A 26,311-nucleotide genomic window follows, 5' to 3' on the forward strand; every position below is an offset into this window, starting at 1 on the left:
ACCGTGAGATTAGGTTTTGCCAAAGTGACAGAGGTGGCTGCAGAAAAACAAAAAAACAGAGAGAGGGGGAAAAAAATCCAAATTCACGTAATACACATTGTAGCTGACAATTACACAAATTGGCCAATTGCTGCCTGCATTTAGGGAAATGCACTAATCCATAAATTTAATAGGAAATGTTTGGGCTCTGTAGATGGACAAACTGTGCAAGTGATTAAAATGGCTGGAAACTGTGCTTTGTTTTTATTCAATTATCCTAAAATTGTAAAGGATTCTTCAGAAAAAGTGGGTGTATCGAACACAACTAGCAGGCTCTGACAGCTATTTTAAAGAAAGGAGTATGGCATAGTAAAAAAAAGAACAACAAAATAACCATTTATATTTGTAGAATTTGGTCAAGATTCAATGAAATTTGTCCATATATGTTGAGCAAATATGAATAAAGTCAACATTCAGAAATACTTCATAAAAATTTCACTAAGTTCTATCATATCCGGTCAACCAACTGACAAACAAGAAGAACATAACCGTTATATTACAGTATACACTAGCATTCAAAAGTTTAGGGTCACCCAGACTGTTTCATGCTTTCCATGGAAACTCACATTTTATTTTTTATAACTGCACAAGGGTTTTCTAATCATCAGTCAGCCTTTCAACACCATTATCTAACACAATGTAGCATTAGAACACAGGAGTGATGGTTGTTGGAAATGTTCCTCTGTACCCCTAAGTAGATATTCCATTAAAATCAGTCGTTTCCAGATAAAAAAAGTCATTTACCACATTAACAATGTCTAGACTGTATTTGTGATTCATTTATTGTTATCTTCATTCAAAAAAAAAAGTGTCTTTCAAAAAAAAGGACATTTCCAAGTGATCCCAAACTTTTGAACAGTACTATATGTTCCATCATATTTCTCTGGATCACAGAGGCTTGTTGCTGTTCATAAACCAATAGAAAAACAAGAATATCCCGCATATGCTCCTTTTGTTATATATTTTATATATTCTTTTTAATAAGCCATTTTATTTACTCTTAACTAGGCTCTGTAGCACTTGATGAACTTCAGTGCAACAGATGAGCTCAGAGATAAGCTCAAAGATCAGAAAGGACTGCAAATCAATCTAATTCATTTCTGCTTTTGGTGTTTTTATGAGATTTGTTGACAGTAACAAAAATATGAAATACAGAAATCTGAATCATTTTAACGAAGGAACTAAAAACAAACAAGGGCAACAAGAAAAGCCTTCGGGATAAGCCAGCTATGAAAGAAACAAACAGCAAGGACACCGACATTAGAGAAAGAAACAAGATGGAGAATAGATGCAAAATTTAAAAATAAATAAAAAATAATCGGTGGTTGACCAAAGAATGAATGTGGGTCATTAAAATGAGGGTAAACAAACAAAACCAGCCTCCTGAATTAAGAGGTGGACATGCTAAAAGCAAATCAAATGAGCTAAGTGGATTCCTTAAACTAATACCATTTCTTGCAACCTCAGAGCTGAAATAGGGTTCTTCTTAACTTTGAGCCAGCAGTTCACTTACAGTAAGTACGACATTTACAGCTCTCAGCAGTTGTATCCTTATACAAAGTCCCTGAGCAGTCAAGGATCGGTGCTGACAGCGTTTAAACCCAACAGAGTCTAGAGGGCAAAGGCGCTGTCACCGGCTGACGACTGACAGTCACACCAGCATGGAAAATGAACCAAATGCCATCAATCACAGACACTGCAAACAAATAGCAAAACAAACAAAATGTGAGACGTGAAATTATTTTCTATTCTCGTTTCCGACGTTGACCAGCACTGCTTGGATATCAGCTAAACATTAGTAACACACAGTCACCAATAATGTGGAATTTCTTTCTGTTTCACAATTAAAGTTAGAAAACATTAAAGAATGAAAATTTTGACTTATTCACCATTATTTAAAAAATTAAAATTTCAAACAGTGCCTACAGATACGCCACAAGGAAAATCAGGCTTTCAGTCATTCACAAGAATAACAAGAATATCAAGTAATATTCTTCTGAATAAAAACTAAGCACACCCTTTGCCTCAGGAGCGAGAACTGCTCGATTTAGTCAAAATAACTTCTTGAAGATTCTTTACATTTCCTGTCTTGTCGGTTTCAAATCCTCCCACGGCATTTCAACAGTGTTCATATCAGGGCTTTGACTGGGCTATTTCATAACCCTCTATTTCTCCTTTTGGAATCATTCCTTGGTGGATTTGCTAGTGTGCTTAGGATCATTATCCCGTTGAAAGGTCCACTTCCGGTTCAACTTTCAGACGGATGCTCTCGCAATATCTTCAAACACTCTTTGAATTCAGTCCCCTAGTCCCTGAGGCAGTGAAGCAACCCCAAAGCGTAACATTTCCTCCATCATGCTTCACAGCTGGTAGGAGATTCTTATTCTGTAAAGCCATCTTTCATCTGTGCCAAACATGTTTTTAGCCACTGTGACTAAGCAAATCTATCTTTGATTTGCCCTTCCAGAGCACATTGTCCCAAAAGGCCTGCTCTTTGGTGCCATGTTCATTAGCAAACTGTAGATTTGCTCTATTGTTCTTTCTAGACAGCAAAGGTTTTTCTCGCTCCATCTCTAATGCAGGTCAGTTCTCATTGTGATTGTAGACTCATGAACTTCGGCACCAATAGCTTCAAAGCTACCTGCAGATCGTGTGATGATCTGGAGATTTCCTTTGCAGCAAACAATCTGCTTCATGGCTGAAATTGTCAGTCCTGCACAAACTGACAGTTGTTTAAAGTCTATGCGCCTTGTGGACGATTACTTTACAAGGGAATGATTCCTTTCAAGTCATTTGGAGAACTTTTTAAATCTCTTGCCAGATTCACAGGCATCTGAGGCATCCACAACAAACCAGGCTTCTCAAAGCATTAGAGAGCTCCTCAGACATTTGCATGACCACACATTTCAACAGCAAAGAGGAACAGCAGACCCTTAATGTCAAAAGACAAAATAAGACATGTTTCACCTCTCACTATCCTTAGGTGGTTCTAATCAATAACTCAGTAGCACCTAATATGGATATTCCCAATCTAATTTTAGAGATTTGAAGGTGAGACAAGGTTATGTCCATCTATATGGGCGATGTTTTGTTTAATAATTTAAATCACAAAAATGATAAAAACATGCATATTTGTATTTTTATATCATGTTCATAATTAGACAGGTCCACAGAGTGTATGTTTGCTTGTGTAAGATTTACAAAAAGTCCTAATCACATGTATGTTCCATGGATGCATTTATTTCTTCAAACTGTTCCCAGCAGAGCCACAGTCATTTCATATAATAACATGTTTTCTTTTCTGTGTGTGTGTATGTGTGAATGCATTAATCTATTTTAAATTACAGCACAGAAAACTCCTGCAGTGTCCCTTTGTCACTCAGAAATGCATTTTCATTTCCCGTTGACTTGACGACAATGAGCAATTACTTCAGTGGATTCAACATTCGACAACACGAAACAGAGCCCAGATTAGATGCGCGCTTTAGTTCGTAACGGCAACACAATTTACCAAACTAAATGTGTCGTAACTGACTTCCAGCCTCAGGAGATGCAGTTGAAACAAAAAAACAGAGCCGAGATTGAGGTTATTTCAACATCTGGCTGACACCCCCGCATGCAGACACGTCACCTAAACTGTAAACAACAACACTTGGTAAACAAGCTCCCCTTCGAGAACGAGATAGATGGAAACGGAAAGAGACAGAGAGACGCTATAAAGGAGTATAACATGCAAATCTTGCTGTCAAATGCTTCCTCATTATTTAATAAAAAAAAATACAAAAAAATCTGAAACTCACTGCATTGACCTGCACAGACAATTCCATTCATATATCACTCCAAACGTAGAACTAACACAATAATATTTCATGATTTTTACTTTTCTGGCTGTAGTTTTAATGTGAAAAGCTGAATATAAATTTAATAATCACTGTGTGTTCACGAATTCTAATTAAAACCTAAATTCACAATGCATTAATGTGGCAAATGAAACTTTCCAGCTTCTGCACGGTCAATAGTTATTCCTACAAATGATGTGAATTCTAAAAGGAAAAAAAAAAAACAGGTTGAAAAGGCTCAGTAAACTCTAAAACAGCTGGGCAGTAGCTTTTAGCAACCATTACTCATACAGGAGTATATAGTGCATTTGCTGGGAGCTATTTTTACACAGACTAATACACATCTGGTGTCCCATTTCCAGCACCAGGACTGTGTGCCAATGTGCCTCATCAATGTGTTTTTTGGAAAACAAAGCCAGTCTGTGACACAGAGGAATATGCCATACCAATACAGAATCACTTCAGGGAGTGGAGTCCCTTCATTGTTAGTTTTTTTTCCCCCTCTTTGCTTCCAATTTACTTTTCCAAAATGAAAATGTAGAAAACTGCTCAGTGTGTCCTTTGTTACTGCTTACAACGAACAAATTCTTGTAGAATACGTAAACACAAGAGTGCCCTGACAGGACCAAACTGTTACCAGAGGGAGAAATAAAAGAGGGACCAGACCAACAGGGAGGTTCAAAATTCACAGCAAGGTGATGAAACTAGAGGACACAAAAGAAAGTAAAGAACGAAGAAAGAGAACAAGGAACAGTGACTACAGGAATAAAAAAATATATGTGTATTGTGTTTAAATCTCCGATGATACACCAGCTTGCTCAATCTTTACTTTCCATCAGCACTTCTGTTGTGTTGGTTACGCATATCAAACACCATAAAACTGTATGAATTTTTATTTGTTCCTATTTCATGTTTGTTTACCAAAAACAAACCAAGAGAATCTCACGACTGAATGAGAAAAAAAAAAAAAATAGACGGCTCTACAGATCCGTCTGTTCCGTCTCCTGGTTGGCTGAGGGAACTGAAGCGAGTGAGGCTGCCTCGGAGCGCAACGCAGGAAAAAAAAAAAAGAAGTTGCGTCCATTTATTGAGGAGGATAAACCGGTAAGTGCAGAAAATGAAAACAGCGACTGCAACAGTGATGCAAGGAGACAGAAGCTAACTGTGAGAAAGCAAACATGCCGTCATGCTCACCAGATGTTGGAATACACACTTCAACAAGTACGTACAAAAACACACATAAACAGTAACCAAATTCACACACAAAAAAAAAAACTAGGATTTCACAACCACATGCACACATATATAAATATATATGTACACACTCATCTACCCACCCATAATCCTCAGATACCATTCTTTGGGATTTCACCCAACACAACACGAGATAAATTCTCTAAATGAAGCAGGGGCTAATACATTTGGGGCTAATACGTTGAATTTTAAAAGCCCAAACAGCACAATGCTCGGTAATCTGCAAATCACCCTGTTATTTCATCTACGCATTGAAATCATTTAAGCAGGCTAAGTGGATGGAAATTAGCGAAGGTGAGCGAAAAGAGAATATGACAGCCCATGATATTAAATCTGTAGAAAAGTTTTATACAACCTCCATCTGTTCTAAGGGGTTGAAATGGAGCAAAAAGTTTGAGTGAGAGTTGGAGTGGGTGAAGGAAGGAGGAAACTGGCAAACAAACAAAAAAGTCATCATCAGCGACTCTTACAGCGCATCAAAAACTGATTGCCAGGCTCCTATCTCTCGCAGGCAGAGAGACGGACAAACACTCAGCGCCGGTTCAAAGGCAGATTAAATATTAGGCAGACTGAGGAGAAAAAAGGGCCCGTGGAAAGGAAGGACAAAAGTATATCTTCTTTTAAAGCCTGGGTGAAAATACACAATGTGTCAACACTTGAACGTATGAAGTTTGCATGTCGTTAAGTGTCTTTCATTAGCTTAGAGATGTGAAGTGATTGGGACACTTGGCAGTGATTGGGGCAACACTCCAAAAATTATGATAATGGGGAAAATAAATACAGGAAGCGAGGAAAGAGGAAGGCCAGAAGGAGGGCAGATAAATAGACAAAACATAATGTCCCATAACACCACTCATCTCAACAATCATCACTACTAGAATTCTTGAAATTGCACATACATTTTGTTTACTGCATATTTTTCTCATGTTATGGGCCTTCTGTGCTCTCCAGTTGACATTTTGAGAGTCAGAATGGAAATTGAATCAATCTCTGGATCAGATCACTGTGTGTGTCTGGCTCTGCAGCAGCTGGCCGGGCATGGGGCTCCGATCTGACTGGCTGCTCATTCCAGGCTTTCAGATATCAGGTTGTTAGGAAATGCTTTACACTTGGAAAAGATCACAACAAAAGTTAAGCATTTCATCCGAGGAAAATAAATAAAATCACACCTCATGCATTTTATGTGCAGGCGCAAATATGGCTCATATTATTCCAATGAACTGTTATTTCTTCAGGGCACGTTGCGTGAGCGTGAATGTTCTTTTCCAGCAGAAACATTGTTTCATATCTACACACCCACACACATTCACACAAGAGATTTGCCACCAGTAAACCACAGTCCAGCACTGCTGACCTCTGAGCGCCTCATCTGAAGTACCTGAGGACTGAATGCCGCATTTGAGGGCACTAAACACTCGGAGATTGAGAGGTTTACTTATTTGTTTTTACCCAGCGCTGCATCTACCGCCGGTTATTCTGGAACAATGTCAAATAAATATATTGTTTTTGACATTGATAAGCAGAACAAAAGCAGCTCCAATAAAGGAAAAGTTCAACATTTTGGGGAATCTTTGCCTTCTTACCAAGATGTAGCTGAGAAACATCATCTTACATTTGAAGATGGAGCCAAGAGAAAATTGGCCTAAGGGATAATAAAGGGTAGGAGTAAGTAATGAATACTAATCAACACATTGTATTTTGCTTATTTAATGCATAAAAAACAGCACATTTTATCATGGAGGGTTACAAGCTGCACTAGGAAGTCACTGTCAAATTCAAGAAGGAATATACAACATATCAGTCAATAAAACCACAACTTGATGCCCTCTCTTAAGCTTGGCTGAGGAACAGTTTCTTCCCCAGAGCTGTTGCCTCCACTACACTACCTTCCTCCCTCTCCCCCATCCAAAAACACGCACAACCCAGAGATGGAACTCTTACCCACCCCACAAACCCCTGCTCTCAAACAGAGACTCACTGATGGGCAATAATCTTTTTAATGTGCAATAATCACTTCATACCAAGCATTTTACTTGAATCAAACACTTTAAAGCGGACATTGCACCTCATTGCACTACCACACTTTTTTTCCCTGTCTATTTACTTGTATATAAATATATTTAATACTTGTTTCATACAGCTGCTCGTTGTTTCTTATACATGTTGTTTTTGGTGTTTTTTTTGGAAGTGCCAACAAAGTTGCGTTGCAGAAATGCAATGACATAGCCTAGCCACGCTAGACCCATGTTCTGAAGACACAAGGGTCTAGGAACGCTCGACAGGGAGGGAGGCGGGCTAAAAGGTTGTCTTTCAAATCACTCTGCAGCAATTGGGTAGGTATACAACCAATCAGTGCAACGAATAGGCTGATGGAGTTCCTAGAGCGCCGGTGGATTGTGGTTAAGTCCCATTAGCTTCCCAACCAGCGGAGCCAACTGGTATATTAAGGATTTGCCATATCCCGTCGGCATAAGTCCAAATACGTCTTTCTTCTCAATGAAACACTTCAGTGCCGTCCTTTGTTTATCTTTCAAGTTGAATTTTAGCTTCAAATCTTTAAGGGCTGTGGCCAAAGCCAAGTCGAAAGATAACTGTTTATTGTGTGCCGGTTGTTTCTGTCAGAATCGTCGCCTCTGTCGTCACTTCGTTACGCCCGCCTTCTGACTCTACACTTCATGGTGATTGGTCCGGCCAGTTTTAGGAGCATCCAGCCTCGAGCCTTATGGAGGGTAACTAGACCCACCCTGGCAGAGAATTAAATTCGTTGCCGTGGGTTGTCTAGCGCGGCTAGGCTAGCAATGACAATAAATATCCTTGAATTAAAGTAACAGCATATTCCATATCAATAAATAAGATAAAAGTGGGGTGAAGACAATATGATATTGGGATGAAAACAGCTTGACCAAAAGGACGCAGGTCACTGAGACCACAAATGAGTGACAAGAACAACAATTTCTCATTCAGTGTATCATTGACAACCAATGTATTATCTAGGATGCCTCACAACTCCTTGACAAAGAGACGCGTGTGTCAGAATTCAGAATTCCTCTTTCGTTGTGTGGTAACTAATACAATGCGTCTGACCGATAGAAACCCCAGGACTTTTTCCACACATAACATAGGGATGAGAGCTAAAGGGCAGACAACCCACAGTATCCTTCTTTGTGTGGCCCACGAACGAGCCCAGAGTCATCTTTTCTTTCATTTTGTTTTGTCGAACACAAGACAGCAAGAATCGTTAACAGCATTTTTTTCTTGTTCGTTTTATTTTTACATTCTTGTTTCTGGTAATTGGTTGCCGGTAGCTCCTTCCTTATGACATTGTGCAGATTGTGAAGGACAGGAAGCTATGATTCATTGCAAAAAAAAAACAAAAAAACAAACCAAAACAAAAAAAAACACTATAACTAATTATAAAGAAAAAATGGTAATATTCCGTCAGCTGGGGCACAAAAACACTGTAGAATAGTGGAAAATAACCATCTCATAAAAACACAGCAATTTTGCATAATTAAAAATGTATAGTTTTGTATAGTATAGCATAATATAGTATAGCAGAGTATATATTTATGTATTTTTATTACAAGATGTTGCATATATTTACTAGCTTTTTAATGTTGTAATGCTAATATGATGAAAGATATTTATGCATAAAAACAGTTGAATTGCCTACAATATATGTTAATAATATAATAATAAATTTAAAAGCCATAATTATAGTCTTAAACTTGAACTTAACCCTTTAAGCTGCAGTCAATTCCAGCCGTTTTCAGTACAAAAAAATCGCTAATATTCTATTTTTAAATAAAAAAAGTTACGAAAAATACGGGGAATATTGGATCGGGAGGTGCATTTCCTTGAAAACGACCGATTCGGGGATTTTATACCGACTTCAGGACATGTTTTGGACAAAATAGTTTACTGGCTTGTGTCGTCTGGATGTAAAAGGTTGGATTATGGCCGTTTTTTGTGGAATCTTTTTTTCTGTGTGTAATAATGAACCCGGAAATGTGAGTCGCGCTGTGTGCGTTGAAGCCGTGTATAGAGAACGGATGGATGAATATTTGTTTTTGTCGGACAAATGTGTTTTTCTCACCCGCTGTGCAAATCACATCTGAAAGTGGTTTATACCGGCGGATTCATGAGAATCTAAGCATTCCATCGGCGTATAGTGTTTGTATAATTGCGTTTGCAGCCGTCGGACATTCTTGAAATTCCTATGCAAATTAGTAAGTGTACCGCCGGCGGTACACTGAAGTTTAAGGGGTTTTAACAGCTTCCTCTAATAAACAGAAAGGAAATATCTGAAATTACAACACATTTTCAAATGTATTTTTAATACATTTAGAAGAAATAACTCAATTTTCTGTAAAATTATTGAACTTTATATTCACTAGTTAAACGGCTTAGGCTACCTTTAGTTGTGCAGACTCATTTTTGATCTATATGTCGATTTACATCTCTATTGCTGTGTTAATACTATGTTTACCTTGCTGCGAGCGCATTTTCCTGTGGAAATGGCGTGAGTTTGTTTTGTTGACACTGTGACGTTAGCATAATTACCTGATCTATAATAATAATGATTAGATTTATATAGCGCTTTTTTGGGCAATCAAAGCGCTTCACAATGGATCCATTACTCATTCACTCACACATTCTCACTCTGGTGGTTTTAAGCTACAGGGCAGACTGACGGAAGCGTGGCTGTCAATCCGCGCCTACGGCCCCTCCGACCACCACCAACATTCACACGCACCAGTGTGAGAGCAGCACTGGAGGCAAGGCAAAGTGTCTTGCCCAAGGACACAACAGCACATGACTAGGCGAGAGCGAGAATCAAACCGTCGACCCTTCGATCATTGGATGACTCGCTCTACCACCTGAGCCACAGCCACCCAGTAATAACCTGTGTAGATGAGAATCTAAAGAGTGTTTTACATATTTTATTTGTAACATGTCGTACCTTTTAATTTGTGTTACAGTTTTACAATAATATGAAAGGCTAAGAAGATCTAGAAAACAGAACACAACCTCAGTCGAGCCTGCTGGGCCTCTCCTTTTTTGTTCGCTATCTGTCTGCAAATATGGGTGGTTTGCTGCCACAACAGAATATTATTCATGGATACAGATTCTTTTCATATTATTTTACTTTAGACCAGTAATGCCAAATCAAATCTGCTTTTGATTTTTATTGATATTCCCAAGGACTTTAGAACTACTGAAAAAAGTAAGACAAAATGGATAAATTCTGCGAAGTTACAGACTGTTTTTATTGTACTGGTTGATCAGCAACATGTAATCTGTCCAGAGAGAGTGTCTTGGCCAAGTCACAGCGAGAACACATGACTCTGTAATCACCTAATGTGACACAGTGACTATCTTATCAAACAAAAATATTGTGCAGTCGGAACCTGGCATTAGGGATGCAGGTGGGCAGATATTTCTGGCTTTAGGTAAAGCCAGGGTAGCGGTTGCCCACTGCTTCCAGTGTTTTTGCCAAGCTAAGCTGACTGTTCTCTGGCTCAAGCTTCATATATAACAGACGGATATGAGTAGAACAGATCTTCTCATCTAAGTCTTGGCAAGAAAGTGAATCAAGTGCATTTCCCAAAATGTCAAACTTTTCCTCATAAAAATACATCTAAAACACAAATGTCAGGCATAATTTAAAGGTTGTTGCTAGAGATACGGACCCGTACCCGTAGTCTGTGGACTACGGATACGGCACTTGCCATTTGCCAATCAGATACGCGAGATCTGGTCACGTGACTCCCGGTAGACGCTAGCGGTACGGACCCGTAGCATCGGTACTACAGGTACGGACCCTAAACCTGACCCTAACACTAACCCTAACCTTAGCTTACCTTTCAACAGTTTGCAGTGGTTAGCAGCTTCTTCACTCGCGAGACTCGCGCACGGGTCCGTATCTGTCTGGCAAATGGAAAGTGCCGTATCCGTAGCCCACAGGCTACGGGTACGGGTCCGTATCTGTAAACACTACCTAATTTAAAACTGTGTAAGAATGACACTGACAGAGAACGAGTGCTGTGCAATTTACCTGCAGCTGTCGCTTCTGAATCTCCTTCACCATGACTGCAAGACACTTGGTGAAATCTGTGAAATCCTGGTCAGCGGTTTCTATCAGCCTGCACCCCTACGCACATCGAAGAAAAATGAAAACACACATGCAGGCAACAAAACACAATCAGATAGATGTACACATACACAGATAGGGAAACAAATACCCTGGTGGAGATAAGGGATAGGGGGATAAGAGTACAGAAAAACAGAAAGGGATAGAGAGATGGGGAGAGGTATAAATCAGTGTTTTAGTGGTGTCTGGCTGTCTGCGGGTTGTGTTGCTGAATAATGTAAAGGTTCCAGTCAGTGGCCCTAAACTACAGCATCCAGGTAAACAACAATGCTTCGGCTTTTCTCTCCACGGTGTCACTTTCCACCAAATACACACAAACTTCCCCATTTCACTCGCGCACGCACGCACACACACACTCGCACTGTGCAGTCTGTTCACACAAACTTGTTTTCTGTGCTCTGTTTGATCCCATCCATCCTCCCTCTGCTCCACTCTTCCATCATCCCTCCATTCCTGCTTCTCGCCTTCTCTCCCTCTCTCTCCCTTGTGGATGCTTTTCTGTTCTCTCTCTTCCATTTATGCAGAATTATTCACCGTTTGCAACAAATCTCAGAAGGAATGCCTCAAACTTTCCCATTGTTCTACTTCAAAAGCATTACCATAACAGTCAGTTCTCTCTCACAGAAAAAAAAAAAAAGGAATTTCTTTCGGGTAACCTGTGTGATATTTGTGAAAAGGGTCTAATATTACAGACAGTTACAGAGAAAAAGGGAATATGGGTGACAGGAAATAAGGAGAGTGACACAGATGAAGGCATCCTATAGTGTAGAGTGTGTGTGCGAGCGGTAGATAATGTGTGTGTGCAGACATGATAAAGTGTAGGATCTGCATTTCAAACTGTAAACAGAGTGCATCAGTGATCAAAGTGACACAGAGTGACACAGCACAAAAATCACACAGGCACTGGATGTCTTGTTGTCAGAGTTGTGTGTGTCTGTGTGTGTGTGCATGTGTGTCTCACTTGCCCTGCGTTATTTATTGAACCAAGCTTGTGCTTTGACATTTTGCTTGCTACAAACAATGGAAAGTCCACTTTATGAAATGATTTGCATATGACCTTGGATAGTTTAGCCTAAATATGCCTACATGAACAAATTTCATGCACAGTTGGGGACAGAGAGTACAGACCATGAGGCAGGACGTCGCCAGAGGACTCAGGAGAAGCTCTGTTTGAACCTGGACTGTCTTATGCTGAATCTGCAGATCACTGCTCATATCAATATAATATCCCCATTAAATAGTCTTTAATAATTAACAGGCATCACCGTCATCTTACATGTTACCCATATGCACTACTTCTTTAGCCCTTGTAATGCTTTGAATGACATTTGCCCACCAAAAAACTACTTTAAAAAAAAGTTATACACTTTCCACATTTACTTTGCGAGTTCTCAAGATAATGAATTTGTGCATGTACTCTTATTCAGTGTTTCTTTTTCCTCTAATTTAATCGGTGTCTGGCAGTTCTGGGGCATTTGTCTCATTACCCCTGATCAAACAGATATTTACAGAGTACATTCAATATCCGAAGATTGCACTATAATGTAGTTGCGGTTAACTGAAGAAAATGAAGAAGAATTTATCAACGCTTAATAGTACGAAGTGACGTTTAGAGCCACGAATGATGTTTAGGCTACTACTACCCTGAGAGACTTCACTCAAGGCAAAAGAGTTTGTCTTGTTATGAATAAAGAGGCAGGTGGCCATTAGGACAAGACAAAATACATCAATTAGCCACAACACCAAAACCACACACAGCTGAAGCCAATAGCACTGACTGTCTTGTTACAATGCGACGAGAAAAAAGTTGATCTTCTTATCAATTTGTTAGTGGGTAGTGGTGAGTCAACGGGTTGAGGTTCTGGGTGATTAAAAGGTCGTAAGTTCAAGCTCCAGTGCTGCCAAGCTACCATTTGAGCCCCTGAGTAAGGCTCTTAACCCGATCTGCTCCAGAGGCATCTACTCTGGCTGACCCTGCACTCTGACTCTCACTGGGATACACAAAAAGGGAATTCCATAGTGTAATGTATTTGTGCCAAATAAAGGGATAGCTCAACCAAGAGAGCCAGCTCAGCAGTGCACCTGCATCTAAAGGATAAAGGACACTCCGTTAAGCTGCAATGTTCACATTGTATACAGAGATGACATGCTTTGAGACAGAAGTGAATGAAGCCATTTATGTTTTAATGGAACAGCCGCCTCTAAACAGAAAATGGGATCTACAGCAAACACTGATCAGGTACTTATAATGCAGTTTTGATATCTCTCCTCAAAAAGCTGCACTGTCATGAACACCTTGAGTCCTTCATGATCGGAGAATTTCACAACCATTCATTCCTCAAGTGAGGTAGGGTCCTAAATAGGTCATTAGTCATGTGATTAGAGGGTGACTAGCCATCAGTCAATTAGAACTAAAGTTGCTCTTGGATAAAGCGTGAACCATCCTCAAGAGCCACAAAGAGAAGTCCAGTTACCTTTCACTGAAGCTCTTAGGACACCTACCTAACTATTGGTGCAGACCAAGTACAATGCACCCTGACAGTGCAAAGACTGTTCATAAATGGCTCAAGGAACAACGAATCCAAGGTGTCAAGCCAATTTCCAGACCCCCCCCCTCATCCTATTCCGTATCTATTCTATTTCAAGTATCCTTGGGATGTGACAGAACAAGACAGATTGATGAAGCTCCCACACAACAACCCACAGGACTTAACAACTCCCAGTGCCTGCTACCACAAGACAACACCAGAAGCCCCCTGTCCATGCTGTGACAATCAAGAGCTGTTTTCGTGGTTCTGGGGATTTAATGTTGTGGCTGATCTATGCATATTTTATTTATTAAAAGTAAAACTGTGTGCAGGAACTAAAAAAAACAGTTTTTCCTGACTCTAGGTAAGGGGGTGGGGGGATTAAACAGGCCTTGAAACTGTGGCTGAGCGTCTCTCTGAGTGTTCTGTGGTGACTAGCGCTTAATGCATCTTGAGAGTGCTGGCAGCTGAAGCTATAGTATGTCTGACTGACTGCACATTTGTTCTCACTTTGATGACTCGGTCTGCGTGTTCTCGCTGCAGGTAGACGTCCTGCAGAGCTTCACGTAACAGAGCTGTTTAACTCCAGACAACTTTGAATAGCCGTTTATCTACTTAAGCAGTGTGATTTCTGCTCTGTAGCCCTACAACACTGCTCACACTCTGAAGCCATGACGTTTTCTCAAACCCAAACTGTGCCGATACTTGACCACATACTGAGTTACTGATGCTTGATTGACTAAAGGGCCACATGCGCTTATATTCAAGTTTAGAACTAGAAAGGAGGTAATTTTATGTAACAAATCAAGTGATTTCTCTTCTTTCCAGCTACACCACTAGCATCTGTTATGTACTTGTAAGCATCAGTGAAAGCTGCTTTTTCAGAGGAACTTTGTAAAAGATGGAAAAACCTGATTACAGTGAAAAGTATACAATGGAACACTGTCTTTGTGTAGGAAAACGTGCAAATCCTCTTGACTGTAAGAAATCCTGTCACAACTACTTGATAAAGTTGCCTCTCTGCCAGTGTTGTTAAGAACTCCAGTAGCAAGTTTCAGGCTTCAGACAGTGTTCTTAGATTGAAAAGGGCAGAATATATGGAGTTCTTTTGTCCAGAGTTTCATATAATGCCTGTGTGTACACTTGTAGGTCTGAGAGTGTGTGCGCGAGTTTTGTTCCACTCACCTTGTCTGCATAGAAAGCTTTGACCTCAGAAGTAATGGAATCAAAATCCCCGCTGATATAGTCGGGGAGGAAGCTGGATATAAGGATAGAAAGAGAGGGTGAGTGACAGAGGGAGAGGGTTAAGATTGCAAGAAAGACAGAGAGACAGAGAGTGTGAGGTGGAGATAGAAGGGAGAAGGAGAGAGAGAGGACATTGGGGCATGTGTCAGCTCTTTGATCTGTGCAGCGGGGGAGAAGAGTGACGCCGCCGGGGAAGACGCAGAGACATGGAAACTGACAGGGTGATTCTCTGTGGCACCGAGTCTGGCCCTGTCACACACACACACACACATGTTTGTTTTTCTATACCGGTGGGGACTTACCATTGACTCCCATTCATATCTAACTCCTAACCCTTACCCTAACCCTAACCATCACCAAATCAATGCCTAACCCTAAACAAACGTTTTTGCACTTTTACATTTTTTATTAACAACAATATGGCCAAGAAAACGGTGTTGCCACCCGTGGGGACCTCATTTTAGGTCCCCACCGTAAGACAAGTCCCCACCTTTATAGCAAATAGTCAGGTCAAAGTCCCCACCGGAATCACAGACACACACAGACACACACAGACACACACACACGGGAAAGTCCAAACAAGCAAACACGGCAGCAAACAAACAAAAGTTCATGTTTCTGCTGTGATAATTAGGCACATAAACTCAAACACACAAAACAGTGGCGTCATTACCGAAATGGAGGCAAATTTACTCATTAGTCGAAAGCATCACAATAAAAAAGATCTCAGCTGTCCCCCTCACACACACAAACAAGGACCATGAAGTGGCTGTCGCTGATCAGATATTGATCTGTTCCATTACCCTGAATGAGCAGATTCTCCAGTAGAGCCGTGTACCATTTGGATGACAGCAGGCCAGAGTGTGATGTGACGTTTTGAGAATAAACAGTGAAATCAGGTAATGCAAATAATCAGCTTGTATATCTGAGAAAAGGAAGTAGACTAATGATAGAGGCTTGACATAAGCAAACCAATAATAGATTTTTGAGAAATCCAATATAACGATCTTCCTTAAAGTCAAATAGAAAAAGAGAAATGATGAAGTCATTGTTAATTAACTTTCAACAATGTACACTACTGTTCAAAAGTTTGGAGTCAACCAGACAATTTTATGTTTTCCATGAAAACTCACTTTTATTCATGCGATAACATAATTGCACAAGGGTTTTCTAATCATCATTGAGCCTTTCAACACCATTAGCTAACACAATGCATCTTTAAACCACAGGAGTGATGGTTGCTGGAAATGTTCCTCTGTACCCCTATGTAGATATTCCATTAAAAATAAGCGATTTCCAACTAAAATAGTCATTTACCACATTAACAATGTCTAGACTGTATTTCTAATTTAATGTTATTTTCATTGAAAAAAAAAGTCAGAAAAATGTTAAAACAAAGACATTTCCAAGTTACTCCAAACTTTTGAATGGTAGTGTATGTCACAAACAAGTTAGAATTTAACATGAAGCTTGACTTCGCACCACAGCTGAGTTGCGCTACATGCTATGCTACACGCGCTGCAGACAGTACAGAGAGCATTATAAACGATGGATTTGGAGTGTTGGTCAAACTGAGACTGTTTCTAAATTACGCAAAGAACGTTGTTTTACTGTATTATTCTTTGTAAAAAAAAATGTTTATTTTTTTTTAACATACACCTGACATTATGTACGCCAATGCTAACACTATATGTGACACGCTAAGATTAGCCAGCTTATAAATTAGTAGGGTTTATACAGTCCACACTGAAATTTGAAATAACAGAAACACAGAGTCACTAACAACAAACTAAGGCTAACTAATTTCACAATTAAAGAAACTGTCGATAAAAAATTATTTATGTCCAACACATAAGCATGTTTCCTCTGGTTGACATAATAAAATCCAACATTTCCTCTGAGAATAAGTGATATGGAGATGAGGAGAAACAAAATACGTTTGTCTTAAAATCAAATTTTCAGCCATTTAACAATTTATAGAGAAATTACACGTAGTGTTTTTACATTAAGCATGAAACATAATCAACCTTAAAAACTCAACATGTGCTAACGTTGACAGCTCACAATTTTGCAATGACTATACATGACAATGTACATTAATGTTCACATTTACAAGAAAGCGCATGCTACAGCCAATTTTGGGTTTGAAAGTTCTGCTTGAGTAAGAAGACTGTCCAATACAAGTTTCTTTTTGGGATGCGTGTAGCTGCTAATGAACTCAGAATGCACAAAAGCATGAAGTTTAATTCACGCAGACCTGCTTTCCCAGGGTTTATGACTTGCATAACCAAGAACTACCTCAAGGAAAACATTCACAATGATCACAAAACGAAGTAATAGAGAACATTAGCTGTTAACGACATAAATCGGGTGGAAATACCATGTTAATACACGCAATTAAGAGGATTACAACTGCAAATTAAACTGGGCCGGAGGTTTGGGAATATATGTGCGCTCAGGCTTTGCATTCGGAATATAAATTTTCCTATGCATTTCATTCATCTAAGTACAACTGTGTTTTGAGGCAGTCTACATTCCCAAGGTGTCGGAATTAAGTTCTTTGGCAGAAAACAGCCAAAAATCTACCAGCCACCACTGAGTACGGCAATCCCGTCAGAACGAGACAGATAGCTCTCTGTTTATTCCATTTATGTGTGTATGTCTATGTGTAAGGGGCAACACCATGGAGGGATGCAGTCGCCGCTATCTAGAGGCATTAACAGGTCTGACATTACGATTTCATGGTTGGTTGGGCAGTGTGTTTGTTTGTGTGCGCGCTCCCCAGCAAGAGGCGAGAGCGATGTTCCGGTCGGTTGAAGAAAGAGATACATAAGGATTATTCTCTCCCTACCTTCTCAGCGTTCCCATTTACACCAACGAGATACAGCAAGACAAACAGAGCAGCAATTGTGTGCAATCTTCTGTCACACACACATGTGCACGCATAGATGCACACACACCGCGAGCATGCCTAAAGACAAACAAGCACAACTCCATCTAAACCAGACAAATAAATAAATATGTGACCCAGGTATAAACTTTCCTCATCCATGCACACACAGGCTAAACTCGTGTGTGACCACACACACACATCAACAGGTACACACAAGCACACAAGCTGTGTTTTCTTACTCCCTGTTATAATATAGGACGCCAAAATTGCATCTCCATTCAGAAATAACCTTCATGTGACAGATGGGATGAGACGTGACACTGTGCCTGATCGGCGCTTCAAACACACACACACACACTTTCCTTTGTGACCCGTGTGCATGACACTATCGGCGGATGGTAATTGACCAGGCGAGAGTCTAAATTCTGCATTTGTGTCTGTGTGCGGGAGTATAAATGCTGTTTGTGAGTGTGCATGTTGTGTGTCTGACAGTCTTCACATCCACATTAATATTAACTGACACTTTAATTTGGATGGGAAATAGAGCATTTTACCACCAGTTTGTCTGAGCACCGTGTGGTGGGGATGGCTGTGTGACCTTTGCCTGTGTTTGTGTGTGTGTGTCTATCAGGCTGCCTCTCTCCACATCCTCTCTGCTTGTATTTTTCCTTCCATCTACCCCAGCCCTTACTTCTCCTTCCCATAATGCCTTGTCCTTCTTGCCCTCTTCCAATCTCTTCACATTTGTGTCATACTTGCTTTTGTATTTAAGTACTTGCTTAAGGCAGAAAGCACATTTTCTTCCAGTATGGGGTCTTATATTTTCTCCATTCATAGTTTCATCTTTGTTTTCTTCAAGCTAAGCAAGCCTCCCTCCTTCCATACGACCACTTAATTAAAGCAAAATGCTCGACAGTATATGTTCTCCTAGCTTTTACCATCTCTTGAATCACAACATCACAAACACTCTTCTCCAGTTTCTGGTCTTTTCATCACTTGAGCACATGTGGCTCTGATTACTCCTCTCATCTCTGCCATTGCCAATCAGAGGAGAAGAGATGTTGAAGAGGTGAAAGAATTATTTTGGATGACATCATTACACCCCATATACATAAACAACCCAAAGCAAAGCACGAGTTTAGCTCTCCGACTCATCTGAACCTTACAGACAAAATAACTCACATACGACATATGGCAAGTGTTCCTGAAGAAATCGCAGGACATAATTGGGCATTTGCTCAAATGAAACTGTGGTCAAGCAAACAATGACTGTCTATACTCAGAAGCATAAGGCAGATGTTGCAGAGCCACACAATCTCTTAAGGAACATGGGTAAACGGTCCATTCATGTTTGACTTTGCTGATTTTCATTCTGGCTCCTGTGAACATTGTCGGCTTTTTCAGAATGTGACCACAATGTTGTCTGAATTCAACCACATAGTTTAGGTTGTATACACTTACTGAAGCCATAGTCTCGCAAAACCAGGCCTATCTCTATAATGTAGTCTCAGTGCTGGAGAACAGGCATAAATGGCAGCTCAATACCAAACATCCATATCTGGTGAGTCATGCTAGTGAAATCATAATAATAGATGCTGAAGCCTGTAAAAATAACTTTAATTAGAATTAAGGATGCAATTTTAACCTTTTTTTTTTTAAATCTGGTAGCTGGGAGCTTTGTTAATCAACAATTAGCATGAGTGACGTACAGCGGACATTCTTTCCGTTACTGTTTTTTACTCAGTTATGGTCACATGATTTTCCTGTCTTAGTTACACCTGGCACCTCATGTTAGAAACGCCGTTTTGCTAAAACAAGTTTTGTCAAGAAAACACAAGTACTGGCTGTCAGAAACTGACTACAAAAGAAGTCTCCATCCAATTCATAGCTAAAGTCTCAGCACCACCATCTCTGCTTGCAAACACTAAAATGTACTATGCTAACATGCATGTTTTTGGTCTTCTGCCTAATTGGTTACAATATTTTAATTGGTTAGTCATGTTAATAATAGTTATTTGAAGGGGTCTGTCAGATTTCTTCAGCCAGATTCGAGGACTTGTTCATTTCCAAACGTAAGCTGTTAAGTTGTGGAAAGCTGTATGGCTGCATGGTCTATAATAATCCGGTTTCATAACAGCAGCACTGCAAAGGCAGCCATGAAAAACAACCAATCAGTGCTAATAGTTCTTATTATCCCCCTGTAACAAAGATTCTAATTATCAAAACCTCAAGGCACAAGAGTGAGAGCTTACTTGCATGCTGATGTACATGTGACTTCAACATGCTTATGCACATCTATACTGAAACAAACAAATTAAAAAACATATGCTAGCGCGCAGTAGGGTAGTAGAAGGGTGCATGATTAAAAATGCATACTTGTGTGTATCCATAGCATCTGGTTTTCTCCATGTGTGATCCAACAGTGTCTAACCCCAGAGCTAATCATCTAGATGCCTCTAGGCATCTGAAAAACAACCGTGCATCGTCATAATTCCACACACATCTCACACCCAAACCACATACTCTAAGCTTATTAACTCTCTGTATTACTCTTAGGACTACTAGGTGTACCGCCGAGAACTAGAGGAAGGGGGGAAAGTGAGATCATTCCAATTTTAATTATCCTTAATTGCTATTTTTCTAATACAGTAACTCAACACGTTATGTAAAAGCAGAAGTGTAAAGCTCGAATGGTAAAAGGAAAGGCCCAGTTTCCCACGCTATCAACTCAATTCAGCACGTCAGTTTTCAACACAGAACAATACTGATTGAAGGAGTCCTTGTTGTAAGGAATTGTTTGACCTTTGACAGTGTTTTTTGGTCATACGATTCTTGATACCCAGTAAATCCCTCTTTGTAAACCTATATAAATTGACCTCTATAGGGATTATGTTATATCAGCATATCTGTCCTATGAATCTGTACCAACTGACTGAAAAACATCATCTTATAACATTATAGTCATTACACAAAGTGACACTTGCCTATCAAGAAAACATAAAAAGGAAATAAAAATATGTGAGATAGCAATAGAACTAAGAATACATGGAAATGACAAATAAAAAGAGACTGCCAGAGATACTGCTTTGCCACTAAGTCTTACAAAATAAGGAGTCTCTCTCATGACAACTTTATTTGCTGAGGCTGACAGTATTATCATCTCCACACCAAAATGCTTACACAATGGTGTGCTGGTACAACTGTGCTCTGAAAATCTCTTCCACATACACACAGTCAAACACTGACACAATCACACATGGCTACATATCCTTTTTGATGCCACGCGCACACACACACACACACACACACACACACACACACACACACACACACACACACACACACACACACACTTGCAAATTTTTAAAACCCTGCTTGTGTACAATCGCCTCCTCCCCCATTCAGCCACATATCCCTCCCTGTTCATCCATCTCTTGACTCCTTATACTCTCAGAGGATTTGATTAGACACACAAATTAGACAAAATGCAATTTTCATTTGAAACCGGTAAGATACTGTGTAAGATTTACGGGGGAGCAAGGGGGTGTCAGCTTTGAAAAAAACAGCCCGAGCTCCCACGAAAGCAATTTTTGTACAAGTTCGGTATACGACGATAATTCCCTTTATGAGGTGAAAGGCTTTATGTTGATGACTGTCGCTCAGCAGTCCAGCTTAAAATGTCATAATACATACAACACACGGTATAGTTAATTAAATACAGTAGATCAATAAAGGTTTGTATTTTATCGAAGCCTTGTTGACATCAGCCACTTACATCTTCAATATAAGAAAATGCACGTACATTTGTGCACCATATGGAGGGGGAAGAAGTTGACGAGGATAAATTTACACTTCAACAACAAATCCGAGATTAACTGTAGTGGTGTAGCACTTTAGCATTTGCTTACAGCTTGGTGAGATTCAGTTATTGGTTGTCTATACGAGTTTACCGATGCTGGATTAAAGAGCTGCATTTAAATGTAGAGAATATGAGCATATTTGCATGCATGTCAGTAAGAAATACTGTTTCCTGTCTGGTGGCGACACAGAAAGTAACAAATATTAAGCATATAGACAAAACTCAAAAGTACAATCATGAGGCTTAAGCATTCTTCATGTAAATATGTCAGAGAAGTATTAGAGATGTAATACCAGAAACGTAGCAAATAAGCGACCCAGATTCTTCAGAAATAGGCAACTGCTTGAACTGAGTGATCAAGGGTGAGCACGTCAGCTGTGCTCCTCATCAAAGAACACAATAGTCTGAATACATTACAGTGGAGATAGAAAAATGCATAAATATCAACTACAAAACTGCTGATAGAAAATCAATAATGCATGATGTAAATGTGTTTCAACCGCTTACATAAGCCTAGAGAGAACACTTAAATAAGAAAATATGGCGGGAAACCCCAATTTAGATCGATGCAAGCTTCATTTGGATCAGAAATATGTACTGTTTTTCTTCTAAAACCCCATACAGCGAAGTCGAATCATTGTCACTTGACTCATCATAAGAGGCAGAAAGCCTTAGCCTGAAGCGCCCCAGCCTCTCTACATCCCTAATGTCTACCATTAAGGCTGCTTTGACAGAAAATTACGTGGCACCTTTCTTTTAACTGTGGGAGGCCGTCCGCCCACTCTGTTCTTGTGGCACCGCAGGAGACTGTGGAGGTTGACCAGAAACTTTTGCACCTTATTATATTTTGATTGAAATACCCTGGCAAATATGTACCAACTCTCACTTCACTTATTAAGGCTATCAGTTTTTCCAAAAGGTTTGACAATCATTTACATTTCAAAGAAATGGGAACGCTCCAAATTTTCAGATTTGGTTTGGCCTCCCATACAACACCTCCAACACAGTTCCCCTGCAGGCAAATGAAATCGATTTTTTTGTTCAGAAAATCTAACATATCGTGCATCTTCAACAGCACAAATGCAAAAAAATGTGTTGAACCGAGTGCAAAGACAGTTTTACAGGCTTCTCTTTTTAAAACTGGATATTCTAATTCAATGTGAGGCAGAACAATTTCCTCCTATTACTTGAAGGAATTTGGTGGTACGGATCTTTTCATGATGTGCAAGCTTCAGCTTAGATGTGGGTCTTCACAGCATGCTCAGCTCTGGGTGTATGTAATACCTCTGAACGATTTAACTCTGATGTTTGAGAGGGAATTCATTGTTTTGCCATAATGGTTTAACTTGTACACAATTCACAGGGAAAAATGCACGCCCACAAACATATACAGAAAAGTACAAACAGAAACACATACCCTGCTCATCTTTAACTTGTTTTTTTTTAAATCCATCTCTCATTTCTTCATCTTTTCTCTTCTTGTGCATTCCTCCCATACTCCTTTTAATAAGTAATGAGAATGTTGTTGCTCCTTCCTGTGTTCCAGTGCTGTTTAAGATCTCATAAAACTCGGCTTTGATTGATTACTTGCATCTTTCTCTCCCTTCCTCCTCTCCTCTCTGTCTCTGTAGTCCATTAGTTATGGTAATGCTGGGTTAAATACATCTTAACTGCATGGTGATTGATTTACACATGCCCACCCATAAAAATGTCCTCCTTTCCTTCCCTCCTCCCCTCCGCCCTTCCTGTGTAATGTCTAACTTTTTTGGGGGACAGATGCTGTTAGTGTTGGGAGCGGTGGGGCTAAAAGGAAGGCCTGGCTGACAGCTCTGCCCTACAGGCTGCTGACAGAGCTCAGACTGGAGGGTCATAAGATAAATCTGCTGTGTCACACAAGTAGACGCAACTATGAGCGATGCCTCTGCAATCGGGGCTAAAACTCACCCTTGCATCGTGCGTCAGACAAATTTACAGACTGAGCAGAGTCCACTGAGAGATCCTACATCTTCAACAGATATACCTGGCTTGCTCTATTTTTTTTTCAAAAGAGGACATTTGCATTCTTGTGGATGGATAAAACACATTGTCTTACTATTCTCAAGTCGTAATCTTAATGTTTTTACAGATTACTTCAATCATGTTTTCTCCCAGCTATTTCCTGACCGCTTAGCAGGTCCTCCGGTCTTCTGTTTGGTAGCTTGTTTATGAACTTTTGTTTTGTTCAATTCGGAGGAGCAATTTTTCTGACAGCTATTGCGTTTGCAAATTGATTCGCAGTATAATGTTTTGAAGTTGTGCTTCAGCTCAACGTTCGCTGTGTAACAGATTGAAAACATGAGATGGAGCATTACGACATGAATCAAAGTGTGACTGTAGAACGAGGAGGAATTTCTAAAACTACTGATACAACACTTTAAAGCCTGGGATAGATCTGCTGCGTAATGTATATCCTAAATTGCAGCCCTTGCGAATTGTTAATTGCTTCGTTTCAAATTTGGATTTGAAATCGATTAATTGTTCAGCCCTAGTTTTAATTTCCTTTGAAGTGTCTTATTTTTTCCTGAGTCTTTTTACCTTCCTGTCCTGCATTGGTATTGATCTGCATCACTGGATTTGGGTTTTATGTCACTTCATTTCAATCCTGATGATTTTTTTTTTTGACATCTTGTACCCATTTTATTTTGCTAAACCTTAAGGGACTCTGAAATATGTCCCAAAGATAAAAATAATTAATAATCCTAATACAAAGTGATGAAGAATTGACTGTTATCTTTTGTGAATCCTCTCTGCTGTCGTCTTGCAGCATGCAATTTTCTGCTTCATCCTGTTTTTGGTATTGATCAGTGGAAATTGTCTATACATCAGAATGACAGGTTTGCTGTGAAAATGTTAACTAATCAGCTAAATTGTACACCAAAACACAATTCTCTGAAATGGCAGTGTTACAAATAATGTTTTGGGTCTTTTTAACCTAACATATGGAATATATGATGCACATTAAATGTGCTGTTTTTAGTGTATCAACAACTAAACACACTCATCTAATAACATTTAGCTGGGAAAACATTAAGCCTTTCAGTACTAAATATGGTCATAATTTCAAGGACTGCAATAAGTTTTTCTAGTGGGGGGAAAAAAAGTGATGACATCGATTTGCAAAAATGTCCTCACCTTAGGTGTCTGCAGCTTAAAATGGATGTTACGCCCATGACAATGCAAGAACATGCTCACAGGCTGACAAACACAGACACACATACAATCCCATTTGCACCCGGACAAAATACACACTCATGCTCACACTCTGGGCGTTAATGTGAAAGCCTCAACACTTCAGGGACCCGGTGATCCCCAGATCCATCTCTGTCCTGACAGCAGTCCTCCATTAGCCACACATGCACAAAAAAATGCTGCCGCTGAATGCACACCTACAGTACTTTGTCAGAAACACACGCGACACTCATGCATATAACAGGGTGCATTTTCTCACACACACTCATTGAAAGCACAATGTCACACTGACTGTCACTTTTCTGGTCAAAAACAAACACAATTCATGTAAATAAACAGCGTGCACTTCTTCAGTTTAACCATCATTCTACCAACTAGACAACTGTGCAAACAAAGACATTTAAGTGAAAACCCAAATTAACTCATGCAAATGTGAACAGAAGGCCGACTCACCTGTCGTGATCTCCAGCAGTGATGTTATAAAGATGATTGGCAGCTCCATCAGCACACGCCCTCAAGAGAGCTTCAGAAAGACATAGAGAGAAGCTTTAGCTTGTGTAACTGAAAGCAACTGACTTTATGAATACCATAAATTTCTTTTTATTTCTTTTAAAACACAACAAGATACTGGTTGGCATGAATCTGTTGCTATAAATGGATTCCCACAAGTGCAGAGGTGAGCTTAGGGTGAGTGTTGCTAACTATGTTTTGTGCGGTTTCTTGAGTCGCTTTGCATGTTCCTATCTATTTTTAGTCTAGCTGTAAGTTTCTCCACAGGTCCCCTGAGCATATTTTTTCCTCTACATTTCATGACATTTAAAATCCCTCACTGCAAACATGAAACATACACCAATCAGCCACAACATATGGACCACTGACAGGTGAAGTGAATAACATCAGCCGTCTTGTTAGAATGCAATGTTCTGTTGAGAAGCCTCGAGTCTCCAAAGGTCCTGTGTCCATACCCCACTGGGTCAGAAGTTTTAGCAGCATAAAAGGGATGAACACAATATTAGCAGGTGGTCATAATGTCATGCCTGATCAGTGTATGTTTAATCTCAAAGGAGTGGAGTGCTGACTCGAATGGTGCTTATTAAATAACAGGCATTACATCCAGGTATGAAGACATGTGCCATTTACAAGTGCAAATTAGACAATAATAATCACGGAAAATGCTCTCAGATAGGAGTATGTATAAAATCTAAAATCTCCTGTCCATTGGAATTATATGACACATGTGACAGTTCCCGACATTTTCCAGGATCATTCCTA

The 26,311-nt window shown here is 39.8% G+C and overlaps 1 protein-coding gene across 2 annotated transcripts in view; it reads right to left on the minus strand.

Moving 5' to 3' along the window:
• Positions 1-26,311, minus strand: part of tpk1 (thiamin pyrophosphokinase 1) — an 83,195-nt gene that overhangs the window by 33,592 nt on the left and 23,292 nt on the right. For both annotated transcript variants that reach the window (XM_022193689.2, XM_022193686.2), the window contains exons 4-6: positions 25,493-25,562; positions 15,000-15,072; positions 11,191-11,286 (exon numbers count right to left, since the gene is read on the minus strand). In XM_022193689.2, coding sequence (XP_022049381.2) covers positions 11,191-11,286; positions 15,000-15,072; positions 25,493-25,562 — 239 coding nt within the window. The remainder of the gene's footprint in view (positions 1-11,190; positions 11,287-14,999; positions 15,073-25,492; positions 25,563-26,311) is intronic.

The sequence above is a fragment of the Acanthochromis polyacanthus genome, chromosome 20 (genome assembly GCF_021347895.1).
Source record: "Acanthochromis polyacanthus isolate Apoly-LR-REF ecotype Palm Island chromosome 20, KAUST_Apoly_ChrSc, whole genome shotgun sequence".
NCBI classification, from domain to species: Eukaryota; Metazoa; Chordata; class Actinopteri; family Pomacentridae; genus Acanthochromis; species Acanthochromis polyacanthus.